This window comes from Dermochelys coriacea, chromosome 20 (assembly GCF_009764565.3).
Source record: "Dermochelys coriacea isolate rDerCor1 chromosome 20, rDerCor1.pri.v4, whole genome shotgun sequence".
Taxonomy (NCBI): domain Eukaryota; kingdom Metazoa; phylum Chordata; order Testudines; family Dermochelyidae; genus Dermochelys; species Dermochelys coriacea.
In genome coordinates, this window is record NC_050087.2 from 6,479,065 (window position 1) to 6,506,984 (window position 27,920).

Below are 27,920 nucleotides of genomic sequence, written 5' to 3' on the forward strand. Positions count from 1 at the left end.
ACACCCCAATTGTAGTGTAAACATATCCTTACAGAGACGCTGTAGTCTAGGGGATAGGACACCAGATGGGGCACAATACTTCCTTCCTTCCGTTGTGTCTTCCCTCCACAGTTAACTTGAGTTAGCTTGCCTACACTTGAAATGCTAGAGGTCTATAGTGCTTCAGTGTAGACACTCACTACAGACACAGGAAGGGTTCTCCCATCACCATAGTTAATCCATTTTCTCATAAAAACATAAGAACGGCCATATTGGGTCAGACCAAAGGTCCATCAAGCCCAGCATCCTGTCCTCTGACAGTGGCCAATGACAGATGCCCCAAAGGGAACGAACAGACAGCTTATCATCAAGTGATCCAAGCCCTATCGCCCAATCCCAGCTTCTGGCAAACAGAGGCTAGGGACACCATTCCTTCCCATCCTGGCTAATAGCCATTGGACCTATCCTCCATGAATCTATCTAGCTCCCTTTTGAACCCTGTTATAGTATTGGCCTTCACAACACCCTCTGGCAAGGAGAGGTTGACAGTGCTAGAGTGGGGGAACAATTCTTCTGTTGACCTAGTACTGTCTACACTAAGGGTTAAGTTGTCTTAGCTGCATCACTCAGGGGGGTAGACTTTTCACATTCTGGAGCCATACAGCTGGGTCTACTTAACTTTTGACTGTAGACGTGACCTTAGTCTAGCTCCACAAGAGCAGCCGTGGTGCAAAATAACACTCCAGGTGCACAGAGTGATTGTGGCTAGCAGCTGTAGCCGCTAGGAATTTAGGAGCCTAAATACTTTTGAGGATCTGGGCCTAGCCCAGTGTATCAAGTAGGATTCACTTCTGAACGGGGCCCTGGTGTCACTAAACTGGAGGGGGCTGTTCTGGCACAGGCCTGGCAAAGATGCCAGCACCACCACAGCTTCTTCATTCATCCTCCCTCTGCTGCCCCCCCCCGTCTTCTGCCCCTGGCCCTCTCCCCTTTCTTCTCCCCCACCTCTGCCCCTCTCCTGTTTTCTGCCCCCCATCCTCTCCCCTACCTTCTGCCCCCTCCACTGACCCTCCCCTCCTCCGCCTATTCCCTTCTGTCCCTCCATTAGCTCGCTCTGTCCCCACCCCCTTTCCACTTTCGTCCATTGTCCCCACAGCCCCACGCAGCAGCGCCTGGGAGGTCTGTGAGCGCGCAGCCTGCAGGTGGCGCTGGAGCCCATCGGCTGCCCTGTGGCATGAGGGGCGCTCTATCTCCCGGGGCCCCGTTCATTCCCTCTGCCCGCTCTATGGTCATCTGGCGGTGGACGCTCTGACCTACGCGTCTCTGTGGCGTGGCGGGGTCCATTTCCGGGTCAGGGCGGGGTTGAAATCGCCCCGCTCTTCGCCTCCCCCTCCCAGACCCGCCGAGGCCGCCGCAGCAGGAGCAGCAGCCGCAGCCCCTCCGCCCTCCTCCCGCCGCCGCTATCCCGCCCGCCCGTCCCGGCTCTCTCCCTCCCCCCGTCTCCTCCCTCCCCCTCCGAGGGGGCCCCTCCTCCCTCCGCCCGCCCCGGAGACCCCGTCACCCGCCCTCCCTCCTCCCGCTCCCCCCTTCCCCGTCCCTCCGTCTACGGAGCGGCCGATCGGCCGGGCGCTCGGCCACCCCGCCGCCAGGTAAGGGAGCGGCCCGCTTCTCCGCCCGGATCCCCGGCCTCGCGTAGTCCCGCTCCCCGCCCACCCCCTCGCCTAGCCCGGCTCCGCTCTCACGTCAGCCCGCGGAGGCGCCCGCGGCCTAGTGCGGCCTACTCGCAGTGTGTGTGTGCGTGCGTGCGGCGGGGGGGAGGGGCGGCGCTGCTGTTGCGCACGAAGGAGGCGGCCAGAGAAGCAGGCCGCGGGGCGGGGGACGGGAGGAGGCCGCGGCCACGGGGAGGAAGGGAGGCGGCGGGGACTCTGCGTCACATGGCGGACGCCTGAGCGCTGGGCCGCGGGGCTGGGGGCGGGAGGCGCCCGGAGGGGGAAGGGCTTTGAGGGGATCGAGTCCGCCTGGTTGGCGGACAGGGCGGGGGAGGCCTCTACCCCCCCGCCGCCGCCTTGTGTGCGCGCGGCAGGCCACGGGGCCTCGCTTCCTCCAGGCGGCGGCTCCGGATCGGAACCCCCTGCTGCGCTATGAGCTGATGTGGGTATGGCGTATTATGGGGGGAGGGAGTGGAGTAAACCGCCCCATCTCGGGGGGCAGGGGGGAGGCAAGTGATGAAGCTGGGGGGGGTATGTGAGAGGGAATTGATACCCGTCGATCGCTATTTGGGGCAAGTATTGCGGTGCGGCGAAGGGGGAATCATCCCTAGGGCAGAGTAGAAAAATTAAGGCGTAATATCTAGAGGGAGTAGAAGGTACCTTTTTGCCCCTTTACTTGCCCCCCCCCTCCCGTGCGCAATCCTAAAGAATGGAGGCTGCGATGAAGCAATAAGGACTTTAAAAGCTCCTGAAATCGGACGATCTCAGCTGGCTGTTCAGACTAAGGAATTATTTCGAGTGTTTACTAATTAAAAGAACCCCTAGCATATCTCAGATGTAGTGTGGAGGGAAAGATAAGCCAATTTGCAATGCCCTTCCCTCTAGGAGCAGGATTAAAATACTGTTTTAGATAACTTTTTGGGGCGGGGTGGGGAGGAGAAATGTCTACGCGATTGTTTGTGTGGGGTGGTGGGGCTAATGGTAAGGAACCATTCTGGGAGAAGTCTCAGGCTTCTGGGTGTGAGGAAATGCCCCCCCCCACCATAACTAAAATTAGAATTTATACACTGGCTCATTGCTCCTCTGTGCACCAGTAATGATTGGAGACATCACTACTGACTGCAGTCTCATTAGCAGCTTCTAGTAGCTAGCAAACCTAGAATCATTACACAAGAACTCAGAAGTGTCTTAAACATTGTTTTGATCAGCTGTTTAGTGCTGGATAATCTAAATTTCATGAACAAAAAAAAATTACCTTTTTGTTTAGAAACCACTGTAGTGGGGAGAAAAGGTGAATAAAGTGAAAAAACCACTTGGTTTAAAGCATGTTAATTTGTGTGAACTGGGTAGAAATCTACTAATTTAGTTGGTAGAAGAATGGTTAAAATTCCTAATGGTGGTGACAATGCCAGATGAGTCTTGTACTACCTCCAGTAAACTGGGAAGAAGTGTAATCATCTGGACTTGGCAAGGGATTGAGAATAAGAACTCCTGGGTTCTGGTCTTGTCTCTTCCACTGACTTGAAGACCATCCTGTTCTTTGGCATTTTTCCCCAAACTAGGACATAGGAATGTTTCCCTACTTTAGAAGGATTTAATGGGGATTTATATATAGATGGCATCTTGAAAATATGGTCCAAGTAACACTTCTCTTGGGGTCATAATAGAGAGCGAACCACAACCTCCTTTTTCCTAGTTGTCTGTTTTCTTCATATAGCATTAGCCTGGAAATAAGGCGCTACTATAGAGCTCAGTTCCAGAGTTCTGATTTGGGACTGTAGGTCACAACTCTGCCAATTGAGCTCAGGTTAGTTCTTCCCACATTGGAAGTTGTTTTAGTTAAACTTTAGCACCTCACTGCTTTGCCACACTAAAGGCTCATCTGCACACAGTTCGCAGCAGTTAACTAAAATTAGTTCTAAAGTTAAGCCAACAACTAAATTAACTGGTGCAAAGCCCTATGTGGGCACACTTAAATTGGCTGTTTTGCTTTTGCCTAGCTTAATCTATTAAACTAAACAGGAATAAATGTTCTTGTTCTGGAACTAAAATGTCCACACATGGATTTATTCTAGAGTAGCTGTTGCATTTTAAATTCATACCCTCCCTCATCCAAATTCTTTTTCAAGTGTAGAGAAGCCCTTAAACTGGGGTAACCTGTATACAAAGACTTCTGCAGGCTGAAGGGTGGGGAAGCAGGGAGGAGAATGGACACAGACCTCATCCACTGAAGCTATTAAGCGGGCACTGTGGGAGGGAGCTGGAGAATGGAAAGTGACAACTGATCTCTTTACAACCTTGGGTTCTGGCATCCAGGGGGTGGGGAGTTTAGGTTAGTTGCTCAATACCCTTGATTCAGCAGATCTGCTCAAGCAAATGGGTAATGTAAGAATTAACACACTTGGAAACATCTAAGCTTATTACACCCTAGTCTCTACCATACAAATAAGTGCATGCAAGTTGAGTGCCAAATGACTAACAATTGTAAATACACTCAGATCTGTTCTGACAGCTTGTTGATGCCACTCAGTTAAGAGACAATCCACTCTGGTCAGATTGAGCTAACCCTCTAGAGAAATAATAGTGCAGAGTGGATTCACTATACTTGAGAGATTGTGAGCCATGTAGAAAAGGATGTGTCCTTAAAATGTTTGTTTTGCTGTAAATAATAAAAACCAAGGATGAACTGGGTGTTCTCAGGGCATGTCATGAGACATCCTCTCTTCTGTTAGTTTCTATCCCCCAGCGACCAAAGATTTGACCACTGACAAAGCCTGACTCGTCAGAACACAGCTCAAGATGGACACCGGTGTTATTGAAGGTGGTTTAAATGTCACACTTACCATTCGACTACTTATGCATGGAAAGGTACTTGCCATATCATCTCTTTATACCTCTGGTGAAACTGGGTCGTAAGCAAATGTCTTGAAGACCCTTTTTGTCTGATCAGAAGATCAATTCTTTATAGGAGTGTCTTTTTGTTGTAACCCAGTGGGAGTCTAGTAATTTAAATAACGCTAAATAAAGCCAGCCTAACGTTTCTTTGAAATGGCTCATCATTAGAGCTATTAGCTTCTTGATGCTGGGAACTTCTTGGCATGTGGTCTGTTCCTGGTAAAAGGATATCTAGTGACCATTGGAGCAGAGTTTTTGAAATCTCAATATATCGGTAAAGAAACTAACACACACTGAAGTTCTGCATGTGTGTGGGGGGCATCTGTTCTATTTAAAAACTCACAAGGTACCAGATATTAACACTTTGTGTATTCGGGAGGGGTTGAATGTCAAGCACCCTATAGAAGGTTTATTGTAAATTTATTTCCACTTTATACTGAGATTCATAGATTCCAAAACCATATAAGGGACCATTGTGTTCATTTAGTCTGACCTCTTGTATAACACAGCCCATAGAGCTTTCCCAATATAATTCCTAGAACAGATCAGATCTATTAGATAAAACAGTCTCCACTTAAAAATTGCTGGTGATGGGAATCCCCTGTGACCCTTGGCAAACTGTTCTAATGACTGTTACCCTGACTGTTAAGGCATAATTTTTTTATGTCCAGTTTGAATTTGTCTAGCTTCTATTTCTGACCAGGGAGCATTTTAATCACTGTAGACACAAGTAGCTATAGACACACAAGTGAGTTGGCTAGGAGAACAGTGAGACTTATCAGACTTACTGAAACAATCTCCTATTGAAAGAAATTGCTAAGCTTCACACTGATCTTGATCAGTAAGGGAAAACTTATGCCATTAGCTTGAACCCATGTCCTTCAGTCTTTAAGAACTAACTAGTGCTTTTGTCCCCATTACAGGAGGTTGGGAGCATCATTGGGAAGGTAAATTACTAAATTTAGTCCTTTATTTTACTACTGAACTGAACGGATAAGTAACATGTAACAGTCTCTCTTCCTCTTCTCTTATCCCCCTACAGAAAGGAGAATCTGTAAAGAAGATGCGTGAAGAGGTAGGTTTTGGGGAGCAGGTGGCCACAAACTGGTCTTTAAAATCAGTTGAGAGAAACTTGGGTGGATCCTGGGGCCCTTGTACGAAGTCTTATACAGAAATTCAACAGTTGCAGTTGCAGCAAATAAACTCGTGGGATGAAAGGCTTCTGGGAAATGTAGTTCTGACCAATCTCAGCACTGATCTAGCAGATGGAAACTAAGATGGCTGCCCAAAAGAGCAGAGATGAGCAAAGTGAGGGGTGGATTTCATAGCATGAAATAGAAATTATTTGTGTAGTAGCACTTTGGGGTCTTGTGCTAGGCACTGCACACAGGTAATAGAATTGACTGTAGTAACATTATCCACTGCCCTGCCAGTCCAAGTGGGAGTGCTGGATGGTGTCAGTCCCATTAGCATAGCATCTCTGCTCTTTACATTCACTTTGTTCCTTCAGAGTGGTGCCCGCATTAACATCTCTGAAGGGAACTGCCCAGAACGGATCATCACTCTTGCTGGACCGACCAATGCCATCTTCAAAGCATTTGCTATGATCATTGACAAACTGGAAGAGGTGCGTGTCTCTAGCCCTAGAGTGGGTCCTGGGAATGGTCAGGGATGTACCTAATGGCTTTTATGCTAGCTAGAGGCAAGATGTTGACTCTACCCCTTTTTAGGTAGAGATGCACTGTTGTGGCCAGCCAGAATTGCTGCAGTCACTCAACATACTTTGAATCTGGAACACTTAAGAAAACTCTGCTTGAGTTGAATGCAGGGTAACTAACCCATGGGTGAAGGGACAGTCGACACGGGATGATGTATCCCAGCTGTGATGCTTACATGGTGAGAAAGGGGCATGGATCATCTGTGGATTACCTGTTCGGCCCCTGGCACAGGCTGCTCTAACTGGCAGCCTTGATGTGTTGGGCCACTTCTTTGGGTGCAGAATTACAAGGGTGTAAAAACAGGCCCCATCTGCTTCAAAATCGTGTGTGCGCGCGCACGCACTGATGCAGTTGCAGAAGCTTGCTGTGGAGTTTCCACTTCACCTAGTATGGGTCTGTGTTATATCGGGTAGGAATAGTGAGCCCTTTTGTGCCAGCATGCCTGAAACAGTGGCCACAGAGCAACATGAATTGGGCATGGGGGTTTAGGCATGGGTTATAGACTTCAGCAGTGCATCTTCAGTCCTATGTATGAGGTGCCATGCTGGCCTGAACCTCTGGCCCTTGCACTGGCACTCCCCTTCTGTACCATTCAGACCTGAGCCAAAGAACTATATCGGAATCTGGCAAGATAACATTCATGGGGCAGGGATTCACGGTTGTTAAGCCAGCACTCTTAAATCCAAGTATCCAGCATTGTCAAAACAGCTTTCTCCTGGGAACACTGAGTACATTCATAATTTGGTATTGTGATGACCATCAAGTCTGGTGGGTTGCCTGGTCAATCAGCTATTTCAGAGGGTATAACACTCCTCCCTTCTGGTAGACTGAGTGAAGTACTGTCCCACAGGGCAGCAAGGTCTCTTCCTGACACCTAGTGACAGCTATGCCCTAAAGCAAAAGGCTTTGATGGCTCATGTGACTTTTTAGCCTAGCCGGTGGAACAAATGTTTTTCAGCAGGATGGGAGGCTGCTTCTTAAAAAAGCCAAATGTCAATGTTTAGTGGTTTCTCCAAAGCCAGATAGGCTCTTATCTGTTTGTGGAGCACTGTCCTTGCCTGGGCTCTGCACTTGGTGTGTGACTTTCAATTTTGAGACCCAGTGCCCAGGCCAAACCATGAGCCTTTTTGCAAGTAGCTGCGTGTCGGTAACCTGAGAACGTTGGCCCTGTGCCTGGGATAAGGCTTGCTTGGCAAAGCCTGAACTGCTGCCCTTGAGCAGTGGAAATGTCCCACTGTCACCAGGATGGGAACATGCTGCTCTGTGGCTGCTATTAAGCATAATTTGACAATCCTAGGAGTCACTTGTGTGCAGCTGCAGGGGTCAGATTAATAGAGAAGGGAGCAGATAACTGGATTGCAGGGTTAGAACTCCACTGAGAAGTTTCTGGTAATGCAAACAAAGAACTGAGCTTCATAGCTTTAATTTCAGACCCCTGAGATAGGGCAGCTCTGGGTAAAGCTGTGGCCTCCTTACTGCTGCTTTCCTTGCTGGCTCCTCTTTGCCTCCTATCCACAAACACCAGTTATTTTATATAATAGCTGCTGGGTTAACTATTCAGAGGCTGTTTTGGGACTAGCCAGTGATCTGATCCCATATCGTACTCGTGTAGCTTGGTACTGAACTAGAATCCTTACCTGCAGGATTCACAATACGATAGCAGCAAAGCTCTTCTATCCACCCCGGTAGCTTTTAAGCTGTAAACCTCTTGATTGTAATAATCTGAATAGCTAGGTGTCTCCAGATACATATTTGGAGTCCTCTTGAAGTTCCTCTAAGGAACATTGGGTTCTGTGGGAGCAGCTGATCTCCAGCTAATACAAGAGTGCTTTAGGGTGACTAAAACTTCCTGGCAGCTGGTGTAAAGACACATGAGTTTATTCTTTTTCCGTAAAAAGAAAAGTAGTACTTGTGGCACCTTAGAGACTAACAAATTTATTAGAGCATAAGCTTTCGTGAGCTACAGTTCACTTCATCGGTAGCTCACGAAAGCTTATGCTCTAATAAATTTTAGTCTCTAAGGTGCCACAAGTACTGCTTTTCTTTTTGCGAATACAGACTAATACGGCTGCTTCTCTGAAACCATTCTTTTTCCATGTTACTCCTGTTGTCTGATGCCCTTATGCAGAGCAGGAGAATGCAGTTCCCAGTTAGGAGTATGTGATGTGATCTTTTTTTTAGCCACTACTTGTTGGCTATACTGTTAGACTAAGGGTGTCATGGACTTCAAGGCCAGAAGGGACCAGCATGATGATCTAATCTGACCTACGTCACCCACCCATTCCTGTAGTAGGCCCCATAACTTCTTGCTGAGTTATTGAAGTCCTCAAACTTTGATTTCTGGACTTTAAGTTGGAGTCCAGCACTTACTCCAGTTGAAACCAGCAAGTGACCCATGCTGCAGAGGAAAACCCCCAGATCTCTGCCACCTGACTTGGGGAATTTTTCCCCAACTATGGCAGTCAGTTACACCCTGAACATGTGTGCCAGCCCCACTAGCTGGACACCTGGTAAAGAATTCTCTGTAGTAGCTCATCCTCCTTCCCTGGTGTCCCATCTCCAGCCACTGGAGATACATGCTGATAGCAATCAAAGATGGGCCATGTGTCAATGTAGGCAATTTTATCATACCATCCTCTCCATGAACACAGCAGGTTCAGTCTTAAAAGCAAGGTAGGCTTTTTTGCCCCAACTACTCCTTTTCCAGAACTTCACTCTTCTGATGGCTAGAAACCTTTGTTTAATTTCAAGCCTAAACTTACTGATGGCCAGTTCATACCAATTTGTTCTTGTGTCAACATTGGCTCTGGAATTAAATAATTCCTCACCCTCATGTTTATCCCTCTGATATATGACTAGAGCAATCCTGTCTCCCCTCAGCCTGCATTTTGTTAGGCTAAACAATTCAAGTTCCTTATTCTCCAGGTCTATTCTGAACAGTATTGGATGGGAGACCTCCAAGGAAAACCTGGGATGATGTCTGGAGTGTTTGGAGATTGGCAGTGCCCAACAGGATGGTGCCTCACATGGGTCACTGAAGAGCCCATGGTGCTCCTTGCAAGGGCAGGTGTCTAGGCTAAACACCAGTTAAGGTTAATTACACTGTCTCCATACATGTCTCCCAGCGTTTTCAACAGGGTATTAGTTTCTTGAACTGGACCGTTGCTGTGAAATGGCACCCCTTGTACCCCTCAGGCGTGGGTGATCCCAGTTTTAGTACAGGAATTCTGCTCCTCCGAGTGCAGGGCACTACACGGTGTAATCGGATGATGGACTGAGACTGGGTAGACTAGCTAACTTGCTAAACACTGCAGTCCCAAGGCATCCCTCTGAGTATCTCCTTATCCTTTCAGGACATCAGCAGCTCGATGACCAACAGCACAGCTGCCAGCAGGCCCCCTGTCACCCTGAGGCTTGTGGTACCTGCCAGCCAGTGTGGCTCCCTCATTGGAAAAGGAGGCTGCAAGATCAAGGAGATAAGAGAGGTTTGCACCTTCTGACTCTGACTAGTCTTTTGTGGGTAGTCTTGCTTTGAAGAGGAGTTTTCAGCTCCAGTAGTATCTGCAGTTCAACAGTAGGAGCTTTCTCTGTAGCGGCATCTTTTTGCTCCACCCTCCCCATGCCATAAGTGCTGGGTTGAATACTACATAGTAGAGACTTGGCATCATCCTGCCTTGAAGAGCACCTTATATTTTTAGTGCTTGTGAAACTGAGACCAATACAGTGGCCGGCGCCAGGCATAGTGGAGTCAGGTGCTGTTGAAGATCCCTTCCTCTCCAGCTATGTTTTCAGCCCAGTCCCAGCCTGATTACTTGAATCCTCCCTTTCTAAAGCAGTGGGAGGAGGAGTTGGCCTAGTTGGTGCAGGGGAATGGGGTGCAGATCTGCCACTTGATTGATGAATGACTCTAATTTATCTTCTCTGTGCTTCCACTTCCCCACTGGCAAAGCAGGGGCAAGGGAATGTGAGGATTAAGGCTGTCCAGCATTCACATGCCACCTAATGCTGTGAACCACCAGGTCAGACACCAAAGAATTAATTCAGTTCAGCTTCACTGCTCATAGACACACATCAACTTGCACATCACAGCAAAGTTTAGCTTTAGTTTGTCTTTGCCCTGGGGTTCTGATGACTGAATTATTCCAGCCAGGACTAAACCACTTTAGACTGTACAGAGGGAGGGTAGAACTGAAAGCATGGGGTTCATTGCTGCCACTGGATACCATGAGATCAGAGAGTGGCATGCTTGACTTTCTATTTTTAATCTTAAACTTTAAGAGCACAGGGGCGCAGGTCCAGGTGGCAGGAGACATGCTGCCCAACTCGACTGAGAGAGCTATCACCATTGCTGGGATACCACAGTCCATCATCGAGTGCGTCAAACAGATCTGTGTGGTCATGCTGGAGGTGAGCCCCAGGGATGAGCTGCTAGCTTCCCTTGCATGGAGAGGCAGACAATGTTGGCAAAGTGGCATCTCCATGTTAGTTCCTAGAAGCTTAATGAGGGACAAAGGACAATCTAGATGCCATTAGCCTTGTATTCGGACTCTGTGGCCAACAACATTATTAAACAGAAATTGACTTGGACTCTCCTACCTGACTACAGAGAAACTGGTCCCACTTGAAATGGTGTCTGGGGCCTTGTAGGGGCAGGAGAAGGATCGCCTATTGGTTTAGGGTCACTCTGTGGCTTGCAAGGTAAAATGCAAAAGCGTTCAGTTAGGACAGACATGCCAAAACCAAGGTTAAGATGAGCTTGTCAAGAAGCTGGTTCTTCAGGAGTCTTTGGCTTTGCCTGACTGCCAGTTAGACAAGTGGCACCACACAGCAATAATCATGGCTTCACCACATCAGCCAGAACTTTCTACTCACCAGGCTAGTGCCTAATACCCTGGCTAGCTCTGACACTAGGCTATACCTATTGAAGCTGGCTGGGTGTTGTGACATAGGCACCAGGGCTGGAAGGAGGGAGAAGTGAATTGCTGTTTGCTGTAACTGGTTGCTCTAACCCAGAATCTGAACCACCTGAGCCACTAACAGGATTTTTAGACTATTCCAACTCCTAGAATCCTGATCTCTAGGAAACTCCTGATCTGGGCATTTGCTTCCTTTAAGTCTAGGAGTATAAAGTAGAGGCTTCATGTTTAAGCATTTGGGAAAGTCTTTAGCTGTGAGTACCAGTGAATCTCTCTAGAGTCTAATCTCTTTCCTCTCCAACTCTCCTGTAACCCAGTCTCCCCCGAAGGGTGTTACCATCCCATACCGACCCAAGCCATCCAGCTCTCCGGTCATCTTTGCAGGCGGTCAGGTAAGGCCCTTCCTCTACTTGCTGGGCATAGGGTGCGGGAGAGAAGGTGACCTACCAAGTTGCAACATTGCCAGCACACATCAGCCCACTCTGTGCATGCTTGTCAGCCACGCTACCTACCTGGCCACTATAGAGCTGCCTCTGCTGCTTTGGTTGGATTCTTCTGGAGGCTGCTCTGAACGTTCAGCAGCCTCTGACTTCCAGTAGGAGTTGGACACTCTGAGGAGCAGAAGGGTTTATTGTAGAAGGGGTGACAAGGTTCATGGGAAACAGTTTTTAAGCTTCAGAGTAGCAGCCGTGTTAGTCTGTATTCGCAAAAAGAAAAGGAGTACTTGTGGCACCTTATTTGTTAGTTTTTAAGCTTGGTGCCTGAGTAGCCAGTCCAAGTCCTGTATGTGGCATTCAGACAAACCACCACAGCTTGAACGTCTAAATAGAAGACTTACATCTTCGGTTGGGGTGCTGTTTGAAATTTGGTGTTAGCCAGGTGGCAAGCCTTGATATACAGCAGAATGAAGCAGCAGGGGTTAATGTTTCCAACAGAGAACCATTGGGGAATGAGGGATAAGTCAGACTCCATAACAGAACCAGGGAGGAGGAAGGATCTTCCCAACTCCACCAGATTATGCAGGTGTCAAATTGTGAAACAAGCAAGACCACTGGGGTCTTGGCCATTTCTGTAACAAGTTGACTCAGGAGGGCACATGACCACAACCGTCAGCACCATGCCTCCAGGGACTCGTGTGGTTGGTAGTTAAAACATGCCATGTATTGGGCATACTATGCCATGGCATGTGACCATATATTTGAACGCTCACTGTAGCTATGAAGCAAGGCATTTTTGTGGCTGTTATCAGTAGCACAGGCCTTCTAACAAGACAGGATGGTGTTGAAGCCTCTTATCTCTACTATCATAAATTTCAAAACCATGATTGAAAGAATCCTGTTCAGGCAGATTCTGTGACTTCAGTCATTTTGATGTTTCAGACTTGTCCTACAGATAATTACATGTGAATAGTTTGACCACCAGTTCAGGCAGACAGTTGTGTGGGTGGTCAGGGTGGATGTGGCCTTGGGAAGCCCTAGAATCCCACTTCCTGAGAATACACCTGAGGTTGCTTGGACTGTAATACTCTGAGGATTGCACTTCAACCAGTGCCTCCACACTAGAAAGGGTTGCATAAGGCAAATACAATACCAGAGCCTGTAGCAGTTACATAGTTTAAAAGAGAAAAACCTTCCATAATGCCCAGGGCTTTCTTGCATGGAGCAGAGGCTTGTATAGCTAGGAAATAGTGGTGCCTGTAGGAAAATACAGCAAAGTAACTGAGGTAGCAGCTGCATAGTGAGACAGGAGCTCTTCCCTAGAACCAGAGCTACATGAGAATATGCCATGTGTGTTGGGTTAACCTACTGTTCTCCCAACAGGCTGAGTTTGGGAGCAGTTCTGTCATGTTCTTGTTCCTCGCCTTGGTCCCTTCCCTTTCCTCTCCATCCCCCATTCAGTTCCCCACTCTCCAAAGGCTTTGGTAGCTGGCTAGGCAGCTATCTGCCAGTAGAATGGCCCATGGGAGGTGATTGGAAGATATTGTGGCCCAGTTCTTTGGCTCTTGCAAACAGAGGACTGTACTGGCAGTTAGCCTTGCGGCATGAGTGCCCTGCCACTAGAGCAGTGAGGAGCAGGCTCATTTGCAGCTGCATTCTTCCCCTGGCTCCACCAGGCGCACCCAGCGCCAGACTAACATTCAGACTGGCTCCCTGGCAAGCTCGTGGTGGTTGTGCTTCTCAGTGGCAGTGATGCTTAACTTGCAGCTCAGAGTGAACCGTGAGTTTGTCTAGCACAGGGTCAGCCCTCTAAACCAGAGTAATTTCTGTGTGAATTTCGTATTAGCGGAAGGTTTCGGATTGACAGCCCTGGAGACTGAAGTCCTCTAATTTATCCACAGGACAGGTACAGCAGCGGCAGTGCAAGCTACCCCCACACCGCCCCATCAATGTGCCTCAACTCTGACCTGGAGGGACCACCTCAAGAGGTGAGAGGGGAGTTCAGTCTCCATGGCCCATTCAATCCTTGGCCTCTCTGAGACTGCCAACAAGGGTGGCAAAAATTGCAGTGGCTTTTTTGTGCTGTGGACTCCTGTCCACTGGGAACTGGATTAAGGCCACCAGCCTCTCCACACAGGCCACCCAGCAGCTGTCACATGGTAATGACTTGGTCAATTCCAGCCTGGGCTGCATTTCTTGCAGTGATGTGGAAGTGAGAAGTCCTCCCTTTAGCCAATCAGTCCCCACACAGTGACTGACCCTCTGTGGGTAGCTTCAGTAGGAATCTGAACTCTGGTTTTCTTCCCCCTTAATCTAAAAATACATGGAACCAGCAGGTCAGCCTCTTGCCTCATTCTCCTGAATGCCTTTTGCATCAGTTAGCATTGTTAGCCAGCTCCCAGCATTACCTTCAGCTGTAGTGTCCAGTGCTGTTTTTAGGTGTGTGGAGTAGTGAGAATTTAAAGCGGGGTGAATGGAGGTTTTTCCCAAAAAGCCCTTCAAAATCATGGCTGTTGAAGGGACTAGAGCTCTTTCCCTTCTTTGGGAGTGGGTGGGGGTTTATGTGCAGGGCAGGAGGGTTAGAAGCACTATCTGACTCTCCACTACACTCTCTACATCTTCACCAAGAAACCAACCCTTATTCTTGTGTCTGACTCTTCTTGGGGAGGGGGGGGCAAAACACCAGATCATCTTCCCCCGCCTTTATTCCACATATGGCCAATTCAAGTACCATCCCTTTAGAAACTGCCTGTTGCAGCATTTTGTCCCTTTGTCATCCCCCCTTCTCCCCCCCAAACAATTCTCCACTTTGGCTCTCTGGCTTCCTGGCTAGTTGAAATCTGTCTGTCACTGGGTGGCTGTCCGATGGTTTTTAATAGGACTGTTTTCCTCCTTTTGTAGGCCTATACCATTCAAGGACAGTATGCCATTCCACAGCCAGATGTAAGTTTTGTTTACACTTCTTGTCTTGAAATCCACCCCTTCTCCCTTCCAAAATTTTTCCGTGCTTTCTCAATGCTAGCAGTCATCTTGGTCTGAAATCAAATCTGATCTTTAAACCAAAAAACTCCCTCAAATTATTTGCACGTCCTTCAGTCCATTTCAAACTAATCTAATCTGTCCCCCTTTCCTCCTGGCGTGTGACACATACACACAGACACCCTGAGCTTGGTGCTTCACACAAGCTCCAGCTCTCCCCTTCAATTTGGCACAGAGCAAAGCCTGTAAAGAGAAAGCGAAACAAAACAAACAGCATGGTATACTGTCATTGTGGTTCTCAGGGCAGGGCATGGGACACCTGGTATAGCAAGCTGGTGAGGGGGAGTTGCAACTGTCTCTCCACATGATGCTAAATGCATCAAATATAAATCCTTTCCGCTGGGGTGGCTGCAGGGCAGGGGCAATGACTCTCCAGGTGGAAGACTGGCTAATGCTGGGCCTGAAGTGTAAAACTCCCATTTTTAGCAGAGCAGTTAAGCTGTTATACTCTAGCTGTCCTGGTGTCCTGACTTGCTGTGTGAGCATCTCCCTTCTACCTGTCACCCTTCCTTATTACTTAGGTGCAGAGCTAGGTGGATGTGCTCTTGACTTTCTAGAGGCAGGGTTAATGAGGCTGATCTCTGCTCATGGCATATTTTAGACCAGGGAGGGGCTAGGGCAGGGAAGAGGTGACTAGAAACAGCTGGACTACTAGGAATTAGTGATCAGGGGATGGGGAGGATATGGAGGCTAAACACTGACTCTATCCTGGTCTCCCTTCATAACATACCTCTACCTTCCAAATGCTTGACAAGACCCCTGCATGGTGTGTGAAGCACCACTGCAATCCTGTCTATCTCACCCATTTGTGCTTGTCTCTGGAGCATTCCTGTTGTAATTACTGCAGATGTCCTCAATTAATCAGGGCACTTGGGACTGGGTGGTGGCTTTTGCACCTGCAGTGCTTTCCTCCTCCCTTCTGCACCCATCTCTGCACAGGGAAAGCATTGCTTACCCAGCTGTCTCCTCTGCCCCCAAGGGGGTGGGCCTCTTGGGCGAGTCCATGTCTGTTTTCTGTTTTTAATGTTTACTGACTCCCAGACAGGTTGAACCTGTGAAATGCCTGACACTGGCCTTTTCTTTCTCTCCCTCTAGCTGACCAAGCTGCATCAGTTGGCAATGCAACAGTCACACTTTCCAATGTCTCATGGCAACACTGGATTCAGTGGTATGGAAATTCAGTATTTCTTCTGTATGCTAGCATGGGCCCAAGTACAGCCCATGAGCCACCGCTTGGCCTCACTGTAATGCAACCTCATGGTTTAATCTTCGCTAGTGTGTCTTAATGTGTCCAAACCAGGTAACCATTCTGCCAAATCTCTCTGGTTGACCCTACAATTGAGTGGGGCAGCTTGAGTGCAAGATAGGCATAAAACAGGCAGGGCCTTCCTGCTGCTTCCTTCACCCCATCCTCCGCAGCTCTGCCAGTGCATCTCCCTTCTGACCTGCTGCAACATCCTCTCCCCTCCGGCTATTCCAGTCCTGAGCAGTCAACTGCTGATTGTACCGAACTTGTGTCATGTGTAATATGGCTAAGATGTCCATTAAGGCTTTAGGCTGAGACCACCAAACTCATTGTCACTTGTATCTTAACAGGCATTGAATCCAGCTCTCCAGAGGTGAAAGGCTATTGGGGTAATGATTAAAAACCAAAATCTGTAGTATTCTATTGTGTATTAATACTGGTCAGTCTCGTTTGCCTTTTTTGGAAAAAAAAAAAAAAATTGCCAGCAACATACACAGGGGGCTGAAAGAGTTTGGGAAGGGATATAGGTACTGACTGGCTTGATAACACTTTGTTCTTCCCCTCCCCACCCAGAAGGCGGCCAGCTGGAATCTCTCTAGCAGAGAGCAGAACTTCCTGGACTGATCAGTCAGCGTCTGGCTAACCCACCCCTCTAGAAAGCTGTGGGCTTTTGGTGCCTCCTAACCTTTTCCTCCTTCTCTTGGGGAGGAGAATTTCCATAGTTGTTGCTAGACTGGATCAGGTCACTAGTCTTCACCCCCTATCTCTGGTGGCAGATCCTGATGCTTCAAACAACTCCTGGTGGTGCATCTCAGTCACTCTGTAGTGGCCATGTGTGGGTGGGCAGGGCAGGCTTTGCTTTTCTGGCTGTTGCTGTGATCCCTTATGTCTGGAGGCTTCAAGGCCTTATTTCAACATAGGATATAAAAGCAAGACCCTAATGGGGAGAAGAGCTTGAAGGGTGTTAGTGATAGCCACAGCTGACAGTCAACTGGTTTGGACTCTTCCTTTAGCCTTATTGGAAATGGGGGGTATGTGTAGGGAGGGGCCTGTTGAGGGTGAGATTTGGCAAGGGTGTGCTTTGCCCCATCTGTCGCCAGACAGACTCCACATCAAGCACCCAGCTAACTGGAGTAATGTCACCCTGCGGTGCTGTCCTGGGGGAGGGGTTGCATTGCACTTCCAAAGCTGGCAATTGAGGGTGGTCTGGTTCCAGCAGGCATGGGAGCCACATGACTGACTGGAGCCCATGTGGCTAGTGTGCTGCTCTGTGACTGTCCTGACCGGAAGGAAGATCTGTGGTGGTACATCTTGGGGACTGTGTTTGGTGGGGGTTGGGGTAACTTCTTACAGCTTGCTCTTCCCTTCCTGTTAAACAGTCTTCAAGATAACAATGATTCCAGCAGCAAATGCTGGCTTGGCTGGTCAGGTGTCTATTCTGCACCAGGACATCCCACTGCCTTGTATTAACCTTGTCCTGGTCTCTTCCTGTCTTTTAGCAGGTTTGGATGCATCTGCTCAAACTACTTCTCACGAACTCACCATTCCAAATGATGTAAGTATCCCACAGGCAGCATCTTGGGGATCTCCAGCTGGCAGAGCAGGTCAGGATCTATGCTGGGGTCTGAAAGCAAATTGCATCCATTCCCCAGAGCTGTCTGCAGAATCTTCCATTAGAAGTAGAATGTGCATGGCTGTGCATTTCCTGGCCAGCTGTACAAAACCACAAACAAAATGAACAGGCCTCTGATATCAGTGCTTCTAACATTCTCTTGATACAGGTTGTTCTACAGCCCCCAGGTTAGTCAGAAGTAGGTATGTCTAAAGACACAGATATCTCTGCTCCAGCTGCCCCTGCATCTCAGGGGTCCCCTGGTGTCTAGCACCCATACTCTAAGGTAACACAAGAATGGGTGATCTCTGCAAGGTGATGCATACAGCAGAACTACTGTGTATGCAGGGAACAGCTAGTTGAAATAGCTACCAATTGGAGTACGTTGTACTCTGCAAGAGCAGGGTGTAATCTTCTCTCCAGAGCTGTGAAATTCCTTATTCTTGCCCCCAAAGTAGGGATGCTATTAAATGGCCTTTATGGCTGCAAGACTTAAAAATAGCACTTTGGACAGCTTCACAATTAACACACTACGGACAGGAGAGGTTGGCAAAACACATGAATGTTAAACTCTCCAGTCATGTGACTAGTAGCTAAAGCAGGGGCCTGGAAATTGGGATTTGTGGTTCGGGGGGGACCTTACCTCACTGCCTGTTTTCTCACCTGTAGGATGGTGAGAGTTGTGCCCAAGGCAGGGGAAGGAGGGTGTGTCCTCAGGTTTAGTACTGAAGAAATAAGGATGTTAAACCTCATTCTTGGCTGACCTAATTTGTAACTAGAAACACTTTCTCCCTTAGTTGATTGGCTGCATCATCGGGCGTCAAGGCGCCAAAATCAATGAGATCCGCCAGATGTCTGGGGCGCAGATCAAAATTGCCAATCCAGTGGAAGGATCTACTGACAGGCAGGTTACCATAACTGGATCTGCAGCCAGCATTAGCCTGGCCCAGTATCTAATTAATGTCAGGTAAGTATCTGAATGGCAGGTTGTCTAAGTGCATGTGGGGGTGGAGCAGCATGACTAAAGTATTCTGCATTCTAAACTAGGGCGATGTCAGTATCTCATCTGCTCAGCTGGTTGGATTGTAGCTCTTGGGAGCAGTACTCCTTGTATTGCAGAGGGTGTAAGTGATACAAGCACTTACATCACTGACTTTTCTGGTGCACCATTCCTTCCTCCCCCACAACTGCTGGAGAACCCAGCTCCCCTACCTCCCGTTATGTAATTGCCTTTTAGAATGTGGAAGGTTTAATCCATTTTGGCTAATCTAGTCCTAATCTGATATTTTCCTGAAGCTGTTGGAGCCCTAACAGGCCATTATTCCGTCCCAGTAAGCCAGGCTGGGATATATTTAGTGGAGGACCAGGTAGCTGGAGATACAGGAGGCATCTTCCTGTGTCTTGCAGCAAGGATAGAAATGGATTAGCCTGATCGCATATTTTATTGTGCCAGTGTTCTGGGTTCGTTAACATGGGGTCCGCTTGGTAATGTGCCAGTCAAGGAAATCTGTGATCGGAAGCTCTCCTGAGCTGTAAACACTTGTTAGCAGCAGTTTTTGGCTAGCAGCTTTAAAAAGGAAGAACGATGGAACCAGGGCTGCTGCTGTGGCTTTGCTTCAGTTTGAGATCACTGCGCAGCTCCTTACTGCACTGGTGGCTACTGGGAGAGGCCTGTGCATTAGGAACTTTCCTGCCAAAGCTTCCCTCCAAGCTGCCATCTGTAACCACCCTAGCTTCAAGCTGCTGCTGAGGTCTGCGGTTGTCAGGTGTCCTCGCTAACTGCAGCATACATCTGCTGCAGGTTTCCACAGGCTCAGTCAAAGAGCTGAGCTGGCACTTGGCCCTCTGCAGCTCTCCAGCTAGTCAGATCTCATAAGACTAAAGTAAAAAAGCATTAGCTTAATGGAGAACTAGCTTTCCTAATTAAAAACCTAGGGCAGAGCAGCTGGGCATGCATGTCCTAGATTCCCTCCCTCCCATGCAGCCTGCTGCAGCTGTATTATGCTGCAAACTAAGCCAGGCTCAAGCCTAGGATCTCTAGCTACGTAGGTCTAGGGCCCAGCTCTTACAGGGTGAAACAGTAAGCTCTGGCAATGTTAAATTCAGCCATTAGCCCCTGCCAGGCTTCCATAGACTGTTTTTTGGGTACTCTGTGCTTTAGTCAACCACAGTGACACATGGCGCAGCTTATCTCTGGCCCCAGCTTGTACTTGCTAAACTCTGACATGAAATAGGATCCCCTCGTATAGGAACTAGGCATTCAGACCCTGTTTGTTTAAGATGTTTGGCAGGGAAGGGAACCTTTTTCCTTTTGGAGGAGATTGATTGGTGGCTCACATGGCTTTTTGCTTGAAAACGAAGATCCAGGACTTAAATATCCCAGTACCAACCCCTACTGATGGTGTGAAATCGCAGCTCCATTGAAGTCGATGAGTCTTGCCACGGACTTCAGTAGGGACAATATTTTGCTCTGTCTCTGGGATGACTTGAATGCCCCTAGCTCTTGTGCATCCTAGCAATCGAAGTTCCTCAGGGAAACAGCACTTGTTGCCATGAGCTATGAAACCATTGCAGATGCCCCAGTGAACATTAGTGTGTTTAACTGATGCCATTTGGGAGTTGGGCCAGGGGTGGATTTGACCTGGGGTCTGGGCATTAGGAAAAGCCACTCTTTAGTAATGTAGGATTTTTAAATTAGTCAATTGGAAAAACAGGATTACAGATTATATTAAAGCAAGATGTTCTAGGGATGTGTTTTTAATGGCGGTTAGACTTTGGTTGTCAAGACTTGACGCTAGCTAGTTAATGGGTAGCCAGTGAGTGGCCTGTAGGTGTCTTTTTTTTGTTTAGACATATTCTGGTTATCTGTTGCATCTTGAACTGAAAAATTCTAATGAGCAAAAACAGGTGGCTTTTGTCTGTCTGCCATGGGAGCAAGTCTCGGCTGGGAAGCCTGCTCTGTTACAGTGCTTCAGAAAACTTTGCAGTGTGTAGACTGTCTCAGATGACAGCTCACCAAATCTAAAACCGTGAATCAATACAGCAAAACTGGCTTTGCTGTAACATACTAGCAAATACGGACAATTCCCTTCCCTTAACTGTCTGTAGGTCACATTTAAATTGATCCAGTGGCAGCTGAACATTGGTTTTTAAAGGTGGTCAGTACAGAGTGCTTAATGTTGATGCCAGACCATTTAGAGGTGGGATTGATTTCCCTTTTTCTGTGAAAGGGGGGAAAAAACCTGACTCTATTTTCTTATCTTTTCTGTTGCTCAGTCAGTAAAAAAATTCCTTTAGGCTTATTCTGTTGAAGTTCCCAATTTTCTTACACTGTTCAGAAGGCACCATCATTTTATTATATTTCTTACCTAAGCTGTAAACACTTGATTGTAGACTTAATTGCAGGTTTTCAAAATACTTCTGAGGGGGCCTTACTAGAAAAGGACTCAACATGATCCCAGCTCCTAGAAGCTACATCTCTCCAGACATTAAAGCAATTGAGCTACTAGAATAGCTCTTAAGGCCGAAAGGGACCACTGATCCATTAATCTAATTGCCTGCATAGGATGGGTCATAGAATTTTGCCCAATGATACCTGCATCAAGCCAATAACTGGCTGAACTACAGAATATTTTTAGTTAGCATGGGAAGTGGCTTAGTGTACAGGGCTTGCTCTGCATCTTTCAGTTTTAAACCAGTTGACTTTTATCCTGCCTCTTTGAGTACAGTATAAGATGGGAGACCAGTTTGCGTATCAAGTTACCTAGACTCACGCTTGTGTTTTAGACTTAACTTTTACCCGGGCGCTAGCTAAGCTGGATGCTCCAAGGCTGTAGAGGAGACTGAGCTGCTTTTAGCTAGAACCCCGAGTGGGTGTGCAATTCAAGTTTCCAGGCTAGGCTCATGCTATTTAAGCTGTTTGTCTCCTGTGCTTTTTTTGTGGTGTTCCCATCCACCCACCCTTTTTTTTGTTCCTTTTTCCTCTGTTACAGTTTAGAAAGCGCTAAACCCTCCTCCCAGACAGCCTCCGTCACGATCCCCGATCACCTCAGCATCAACCTCTCTCAACCCTCCACCCCTTCTTCTTCTTCCTCCTCCACCACCACCCCCTCACTTGCGACAGCAGGGGTCTCCGACGCACCCTCCAGCCTCCCCAACCCTCTTCCGACCGCCCCTTGTGTCTCCAGTCTGCTTGGCATGAAACCCGTCCCTCTCCTGGCTCTAAATGTTGTGTCTGCTGCTAAGGGTGCCTCCACCACCTCAGCTATGCCATGTGTTACTAACAAACTGAAAACGGAAAAACAGAGATTCTCTCCTTATTGAATGTCTGCTTGTGACCGTAAAGGAACAGCAGATTGGTGTCAGCCTGGGGATCCCGTAGAGGAGCCTTGGAAGAATTTTTTTACTTCAAAAAAAAAAGTGAGCTTGTGATTTCTTAGAATGGAGTTTTCTTTTTGCTGGTGACCTTGAGTAGGTCGAGAGACAATTTAACAAGTCCTGGAGTCTAGTGATCTGTTTAATTCCTTGATTTTATGTAGTCATAGCTGTTGCTTTCAGTAGCTTGTTTGCATTGCTACATGAAGAAAATGTGATAGGAGGGTCTGTTTAATGAATAAAAGATTCTCAATTACTGCATTTTGGTTAAGTTGCTAAAGAGGCTGATCAGCCAAACCTGTCTCTGATGTCTGTACTTGTAATAAAGTTGCCACAGAGTATCTGCTCTGATAGCTGATGTGTGCTGAAATGGAGGGGGGACCAGGAATTACATCTCCCCGTGTGATAGGGACAAATCAAGCTGTGCACCTGACAATTGTCAGCATGCCCTTGACCTCTGGTTGGACTCTAACCATGTTCAGAGTTGAGCAATGAGATCAAATGTAAATCCCCTCCCCTGTGCTGGATTAACATGGCCATGGGGGATTCCTAGACCGCCTTTAGAGGCAGATGTTGGTAGCCCACACTTCTCCTAATCAGTACCATGAGGAAGATATGCTCTTATTCAAGGGTAGGGAGCTAAAACTCCTAGCTCTTTGTGAGGTCGGCAGTTAAGCACCCCAGCATAGTTTGAATTGCCACTTGTCATTGAAGCAATTTGTTCTAGAGCAGTAGTCTTGAACAGTTTTGCTTTTCAGACCCCTACAATTTTAAATGGAGGTGCAGACTTCTTTGGGAATATTAGATCCCAGATTGAAAACTACTGTTCTAGAGGAATCGTACCCTAACTCTTACAATTCCCCCAGCAGCTCTGCTCACACCCCATAAAGCACAGAATGGCTCTGGGGGGCCTGGAGGTCAAGCCACAGGACTCCCCCATCCCAGACAGAACAAACCAAACAAGACTGTACTAGTGTTAAGACAAATGGTAAAGCTGGAGACATGCAAACTGTACCACAGCCAGCTGTGGGTTAAAGGCCTTGTGCCTTGAGACCCTAAAGGCACCAGCTGCCTCTGATTCGTTGTCCCAGAGCCATTTCATACCTGTGAGCCCTGGGCAGTCCAGTCTGGAAACAGCTGTTGCATACCTCTGTCTCTGAAATAGAGAAATCTGACTTGGGACACTCCTTCCCTGCAAGCACATACCACCTGCCTTCCCTGGGAGTTGGAAATGATCCATTAGCATTCCTTCTGCTCTGTAGGTTATTGGCCTGTGACTCGGGTGTTGTGATGCATCCCATGGCAGAGAGGGACCAAAGTGGCTGTCTTTATGCTCCTTGAGGGGCTAGTAGCTGGTGGTGGCCCCTGGCCTTTTGTTACAGTAGTTCAGTGAGTCTTGCTCCCTTCAAAGATACAGAATTCGTCTCCCCTCTGCTGGGCCTAGGTCACCACCTCAGTAGCCTGGGGCTGCCACACTTAACCCTTCAGAGGCTGCCTTTCAGTGGGCTGTCGGGCACTTTTGAAACTAAACCCTGAGGCAACCATGTGACTCTGACCAGTGCTGCTTGGAACTTGCTAGATTGTCATGTGAATAAAGATGGAACTGTTAGTATCAGTGTGGGGGGTGGTTGGGGAAAGAATTAGGGCACAGTCTGGTGTGCAGCTGCCTATGAGATAGGTGGGATTGCTCAATATCATTGGTGGGAGCAGTTAATGGGCTCCCTGGATCTCCAAGCTGGCCTGCCAAGCCCTTAATTCTTGACTAGCACAGATCCTCAGTGGTTATTGATTTCTGCAGTAGTTTAACTCTCAGCTGTAACTTACACTGTTCTGTGATGTAGTGTAACCACGTTAAGTAAAGATTGTCCACTCTTTACCCACTTCAGGCCTGTAGAGTCTGTTTTATATGGTGCACTGGAAAGTACCAAAGATTATCTGGCTGCTCCCACCTCCCTTCCCCTGCCCTGTCCTAGGTTGGGTGTCCAGCTTCTGCAGTGCAGGTTAGGCTAGGAAACAAAGGCAGGGTAGCAGACTAGGGGTGGGGAGGTGACTTCTATTGACTTGCTCTGACCTTGGGCAAGTTACTTATTCTCCTTGCCCTCACCTCCCCCTCTGTAAAACTGCTAATGCATTTGAGTTGCAGGTGAGAAGCTCTAAGTGCCAGAGGCATAGCAGTCCTATGGGCAGTGGGAGGGCTGGTGAAGAGCAGACCTGCTCTGATCAGGGCTGAATTCTGGGAGGTTCTATCCCACATGAGTAAGAGTTTGGGATCTGACTGCTGAGGGTTTGTCACCCAGATGTGCTGGGCTCTAAAATTTTGCCGTTAAGGGCTCCCCTTGGGGGGAGGGGGGTGTCATACACCTGGGGTGGAAGAGGGCCAGCTTTGGAGCCCTCAGTCTTGGCTTCTGTCTGAGCCTGCAGTGGTGCAGGGAACTGCTGCCTCTTGGCACAGCTTTCCCAGGGAGCCAGCAGTCCCCAGCTGCCCTTTCCATGTACTTGAAGTGTCTTGAATTCTCCTGTCAGCAGAGACCAGTTCCCCTGTCCAGCTGGCTTGAAGGCAGCCTTCAGTTGGATTGTTTCTAGCAGTTGGACTACAGGGCTCCTTCACACATTTGTGGAGACCCTGCTGATCCCATCAAAGTTGGAGGCCAAATCTCATGGGGGTGGGGGGATCGCTTTGTTCCATTCCGGATGTCATGCAGCATAGGGAAAAGCTTGTCCAAGGAAATGCCCTAGCCTGTAGGTGCCCAGCCATCCTTAGAATTTCCTGCCAAAAACTAGGAGGGTCCCCCCCTCGAGCAGCCTAGCAAGGCCCTGCCACTGTTCAGGGTCCAGGTCCTCTCCCCCTATAGTAGAGGCCTGTCCATGAAATGCACTTGTCTTGAGCATTTGGAACTTCACTTTCCTCAAGACCCAGTGCTAATGTGACTGAACAGAGCAGCTCAGCTTTGCCTGCTTCATAGTTAGATTTTTCTTCAGCTGATGTGGCAAAAAGTGCCACATCTCTTGTGTGCCCCCTGAAGTACAAATGTCTGTCACTGTAGCATGCAAGGCCTGGGCTGAAGCTTTGAATATCCTGGCTGCCCCTTGATTGAAAGGGAAACTAATCCTAGTCCCTGGGACTAAGCGGTGGCTATCCAATCTTTTCTGCATGGAGCCATCTGCCTCCTTTCATCTGGCCAGGCCACTCCACTAACTAGTATTAGCATTGGAGACTTGCATGTCAGACCAAGGTAAGTTGCCTGACTTGGGTTAAACTCAACTGGCTAAAACCATGTTGCAATACTCCCTCCCTCTCTGGCCCTTCACAGCCAGGCCCCTCACAGGATGGGGTGGGGATGTGAGGTGTTAGCTGGTTCCACTCCAGCCTAGCTTCAAGTGGTAATTCCTCATGGTGGTGGTTACTCCATGGTCATATCTTGTGCCTACATTGACTTGAAAAATGGCAAACCAGTGACTAAAGCCCTGCCCTGCCCAAAGGTGGTGGTGGAGCTTTGCCCTGGACATGGCAGGCCAGGGGGGAGGGAAGGAACTTGTACCTGTTGGTGTTTTGCTGGCTTGAGACAAACTGAGGGTCTGCCCATTTTCCCCACGGAGCTCGGCTTGAACTTGGCAGGAATAAACTGTTGCTAGACTAAGGCCAAAATATTAAGCCTTGGTTCCTCAAGGCTGGCACCTAAATTAAAACTCCTGATGGTTCAGAGATGCTGAGCTCCTGTCACTTTGACAAATGCCTACTGACATCAAAGGCCTCTGCAAACCACCCTTTCTAGCTAGTGTCTAAATTAGCCTACTGCTCAGCTCCTCCAGCTGCCAGGCTGGAAAATGTGATGGTAGAATCTGCATGGGGTTGGGGAGAGGTGGTCTGTCTTTGGGGATGGGGAATAGGGATGTCATTGTAGACTTGCTGTTTGGCTTGGCTGTGGGGATAGATGCAGGCAGATGCTCTTGGCACAGAGGTGGTCTCTAGCAGAGACCAACATCCAGGATCACTTCTAGATTGGACTTCTGGCTGCTGGGAGAGTTTCCCTACTCTAGTCTTCCAGGACCCAACATGGGACAACTCTCCTGTGCTGTTTCCTGGTTAGACTTCGAGGACTTGCTTCCCAGGAGTCAGTGTCCCTGTTGCTGCTAATCAGCCTAGCTGGGAAGTGCTCACCAGTGGCCCAGGGATGCAATTGGCTAATGTTGCCCCTCAAGCACCTCTGTGGGGGAGGGGCTTCATCTAGTTGTGCTAATCCCCCTCCAGATGTTCCCTCCTTGATCCCTCTAATGCAAACTAATCCACATGCAGGTGCAAGTCTGTTGGGGTTCAGGGGCTAGTGATGCACAGAGTTCTTGACTCCTGGTGACACTAGCAGGTGCCCAGGGTTCAATCCTTCAAGATAGCCTGCTCTTGGGGAAGGCTGTCAGGAACCCTCTACTGCCACCAGGGAGTCTGGTGCAGTGCCACTTCCCCAGTTTAGTTTCTGAGAGTTTATGCAGCAGGCATTGGTCTTTGTAGGCCTCCTGAAGAGTTCAGGCCTGGAGCTGTGGTTCCTGACTCTCACCCCCCCCCCCCCCCCACAGCCTTGTTGCATGTTTCAGAAAGGTTTTGCTGAACTGTTTCCTGGCACCAGCAGGGCCTGTAAACTGCCCTAAAAGGGGCCTGGCCCAGCTCAAAGTGCTGTGCAGGCCACATTGATGCAATGTGTGGAATCCAGTGCCATCTCTGCTCTTTCAGCAGGAAAGAGCTGCTGCTGGAGTGTGGCCCAATCTCTTGTCACTCTGTAACTGGCCACTCGATGCAGTTACTCTTGTGACAGCCTGACACAGCACCAAACCTTCCTCTACTGTAAGGTCTCCATGCATCTCCAGGCAGTGCTGGAGAATGAACCTCAACAGGCCTGGTCATAACGTGCCTAGCACAAAGGACCTTCAGCTTCTGGGGACTGAGTGTGCTCAAGTAACTGGCTTTTGGGAGCCTGACACCAGCACCCACAACTTGGGCTAGATTCCCAAACAGGTCCCAACATGATCTCTTGAAGATGCCCAAGTAGAGCCTAGCTTTAACCCTCTAGAGTTGACCTGGTGTAGGTTGGAGCTGTTGGATGCAGCTGGGTGGGTGATGTCGTCCCTCTCTCCATCTCATCTGAAGCACATGTGGTATCCTAGACAAAGTCTATATTAAATGTACCACCTCTGCTTTGTTCCAGGCTTTCTTCGGAGACTGGTGGAATGGGAAGCAGCTAGGACAATGCAAACACCTCACTCATTACCCCTTCTGCTGTTCATCCCCATGATCCATCTGTGTAGTTTCTAAGCAGTCAGATTCCAGGTTTTAACTAGTTTGTAAATTTCAGTTTCTACACGCTTTACCCATCCACTCATGATTTTTTTTAATTACAGCATTTTAATTCCTTTCTCTGTTCAGCTGTTAAAATGCTGAGAGTCATATCTTAGTTTTATAAGCTTTCCCTTTTTTGGCTCATGAAGTTTTTCTGTTTGTCATGAAATGTAAGAGTGGAATATTAATACATTTCAGTTTAGTTCTGTAATGTCAGGAAATTTTTCAAAAAAAATAAAAAGATGGACTGGAGCTTTTCCTTGTGAATAGAAACTGGATGATTTTTGTTAATTGATCTTCCTTGTCTGATTGTCTTTTGTTGGGCTCATTTGACTGTAAATGATTCATTCCCATGGCAGAGTCCTGTGCTGTCATGTCAGAAGCCAGAGGGAGTTGTGCACTGACATCAGCTCCTTTCAGCTTACCTGGCAGATCTCTGCCTCAAGGGGTAGGAGGGTTGGATCTGATGGCAACAGTCCCAGAGCTAGGAGTGAACCCCACATTCAGTTCTCATTTAATCCATAGCTAGACAGCTGGGGGTGAGACCCAAAGGCAAGTGCCAGCTAAATCACTAGCTAAAGAATCCCACCCAGGGCTAGACCATACACAGCATGATCTTCCCTTCCCCTGGAGGGAGGTAAGGCCAGAGGGCAAGGCCTCCTGACAGGT

At 48.3% G+C, this 27,920-nt stretch overlaps 1 protein-coding gene across 50 annotated transcripts; it reads left to right on the forward strand.

The window, feature by feature from the left end:
- The first annotated feature begins 1,283 nt into the window (after positions 1-1,283).
- PCBP2 (poly(rC) binding protein 2) lies at positions 1,284-27,503 on the forward strand. Of its 50 annotated transcripts, none has more exons than XM_038379368.2 (15): positions 1,322-1,628; positions 4,421-4,556; positions 5,507-5,530; positions 5,626-5,658; positions 6,094-6,210; positions 9,655-9,786; positions 10,580-10,708; positions 11,535-11,609; positions 13,556-13,642; positions 14,556-14,597; positions 15,789-15,861; positions 16,290-16,328; positions 17,439-17,494; positions 18,349-18,518; positions 27,121-27,503. In XM_038379368.2, exons 2-15 carry the CDS (start codon positions 4,488-4,490, stop codon positions 27,155-27,157), a joined length of 1,083 nt encoding a protein of 360 aa, XP_038235296.1. In that variant the 5' UTR covers positions 1,322-1,628; positions 4,421-4,487; the 3' UTR covers positions 27,158-27,503. The 50 variants fall into 50 exon arrangements, with proteins under 50 accessions (XP_038235300.1, XP_038235305.1, XP_038235315.1 ...); XM_038379370.2 differs by having other exon boundaries at positions 1,323-1,628; positions 17,442-17,494; XM_043506690.1 differs by lacking the exon at positions 27,121-27,503 and adding an exon at positions 21,544-23,508 and having other exon boundaries at positions 1,323-1,628; positions 17,442-17,494.
- Positions 27,504-27,920: the final 417 nt, after the last annotated feature.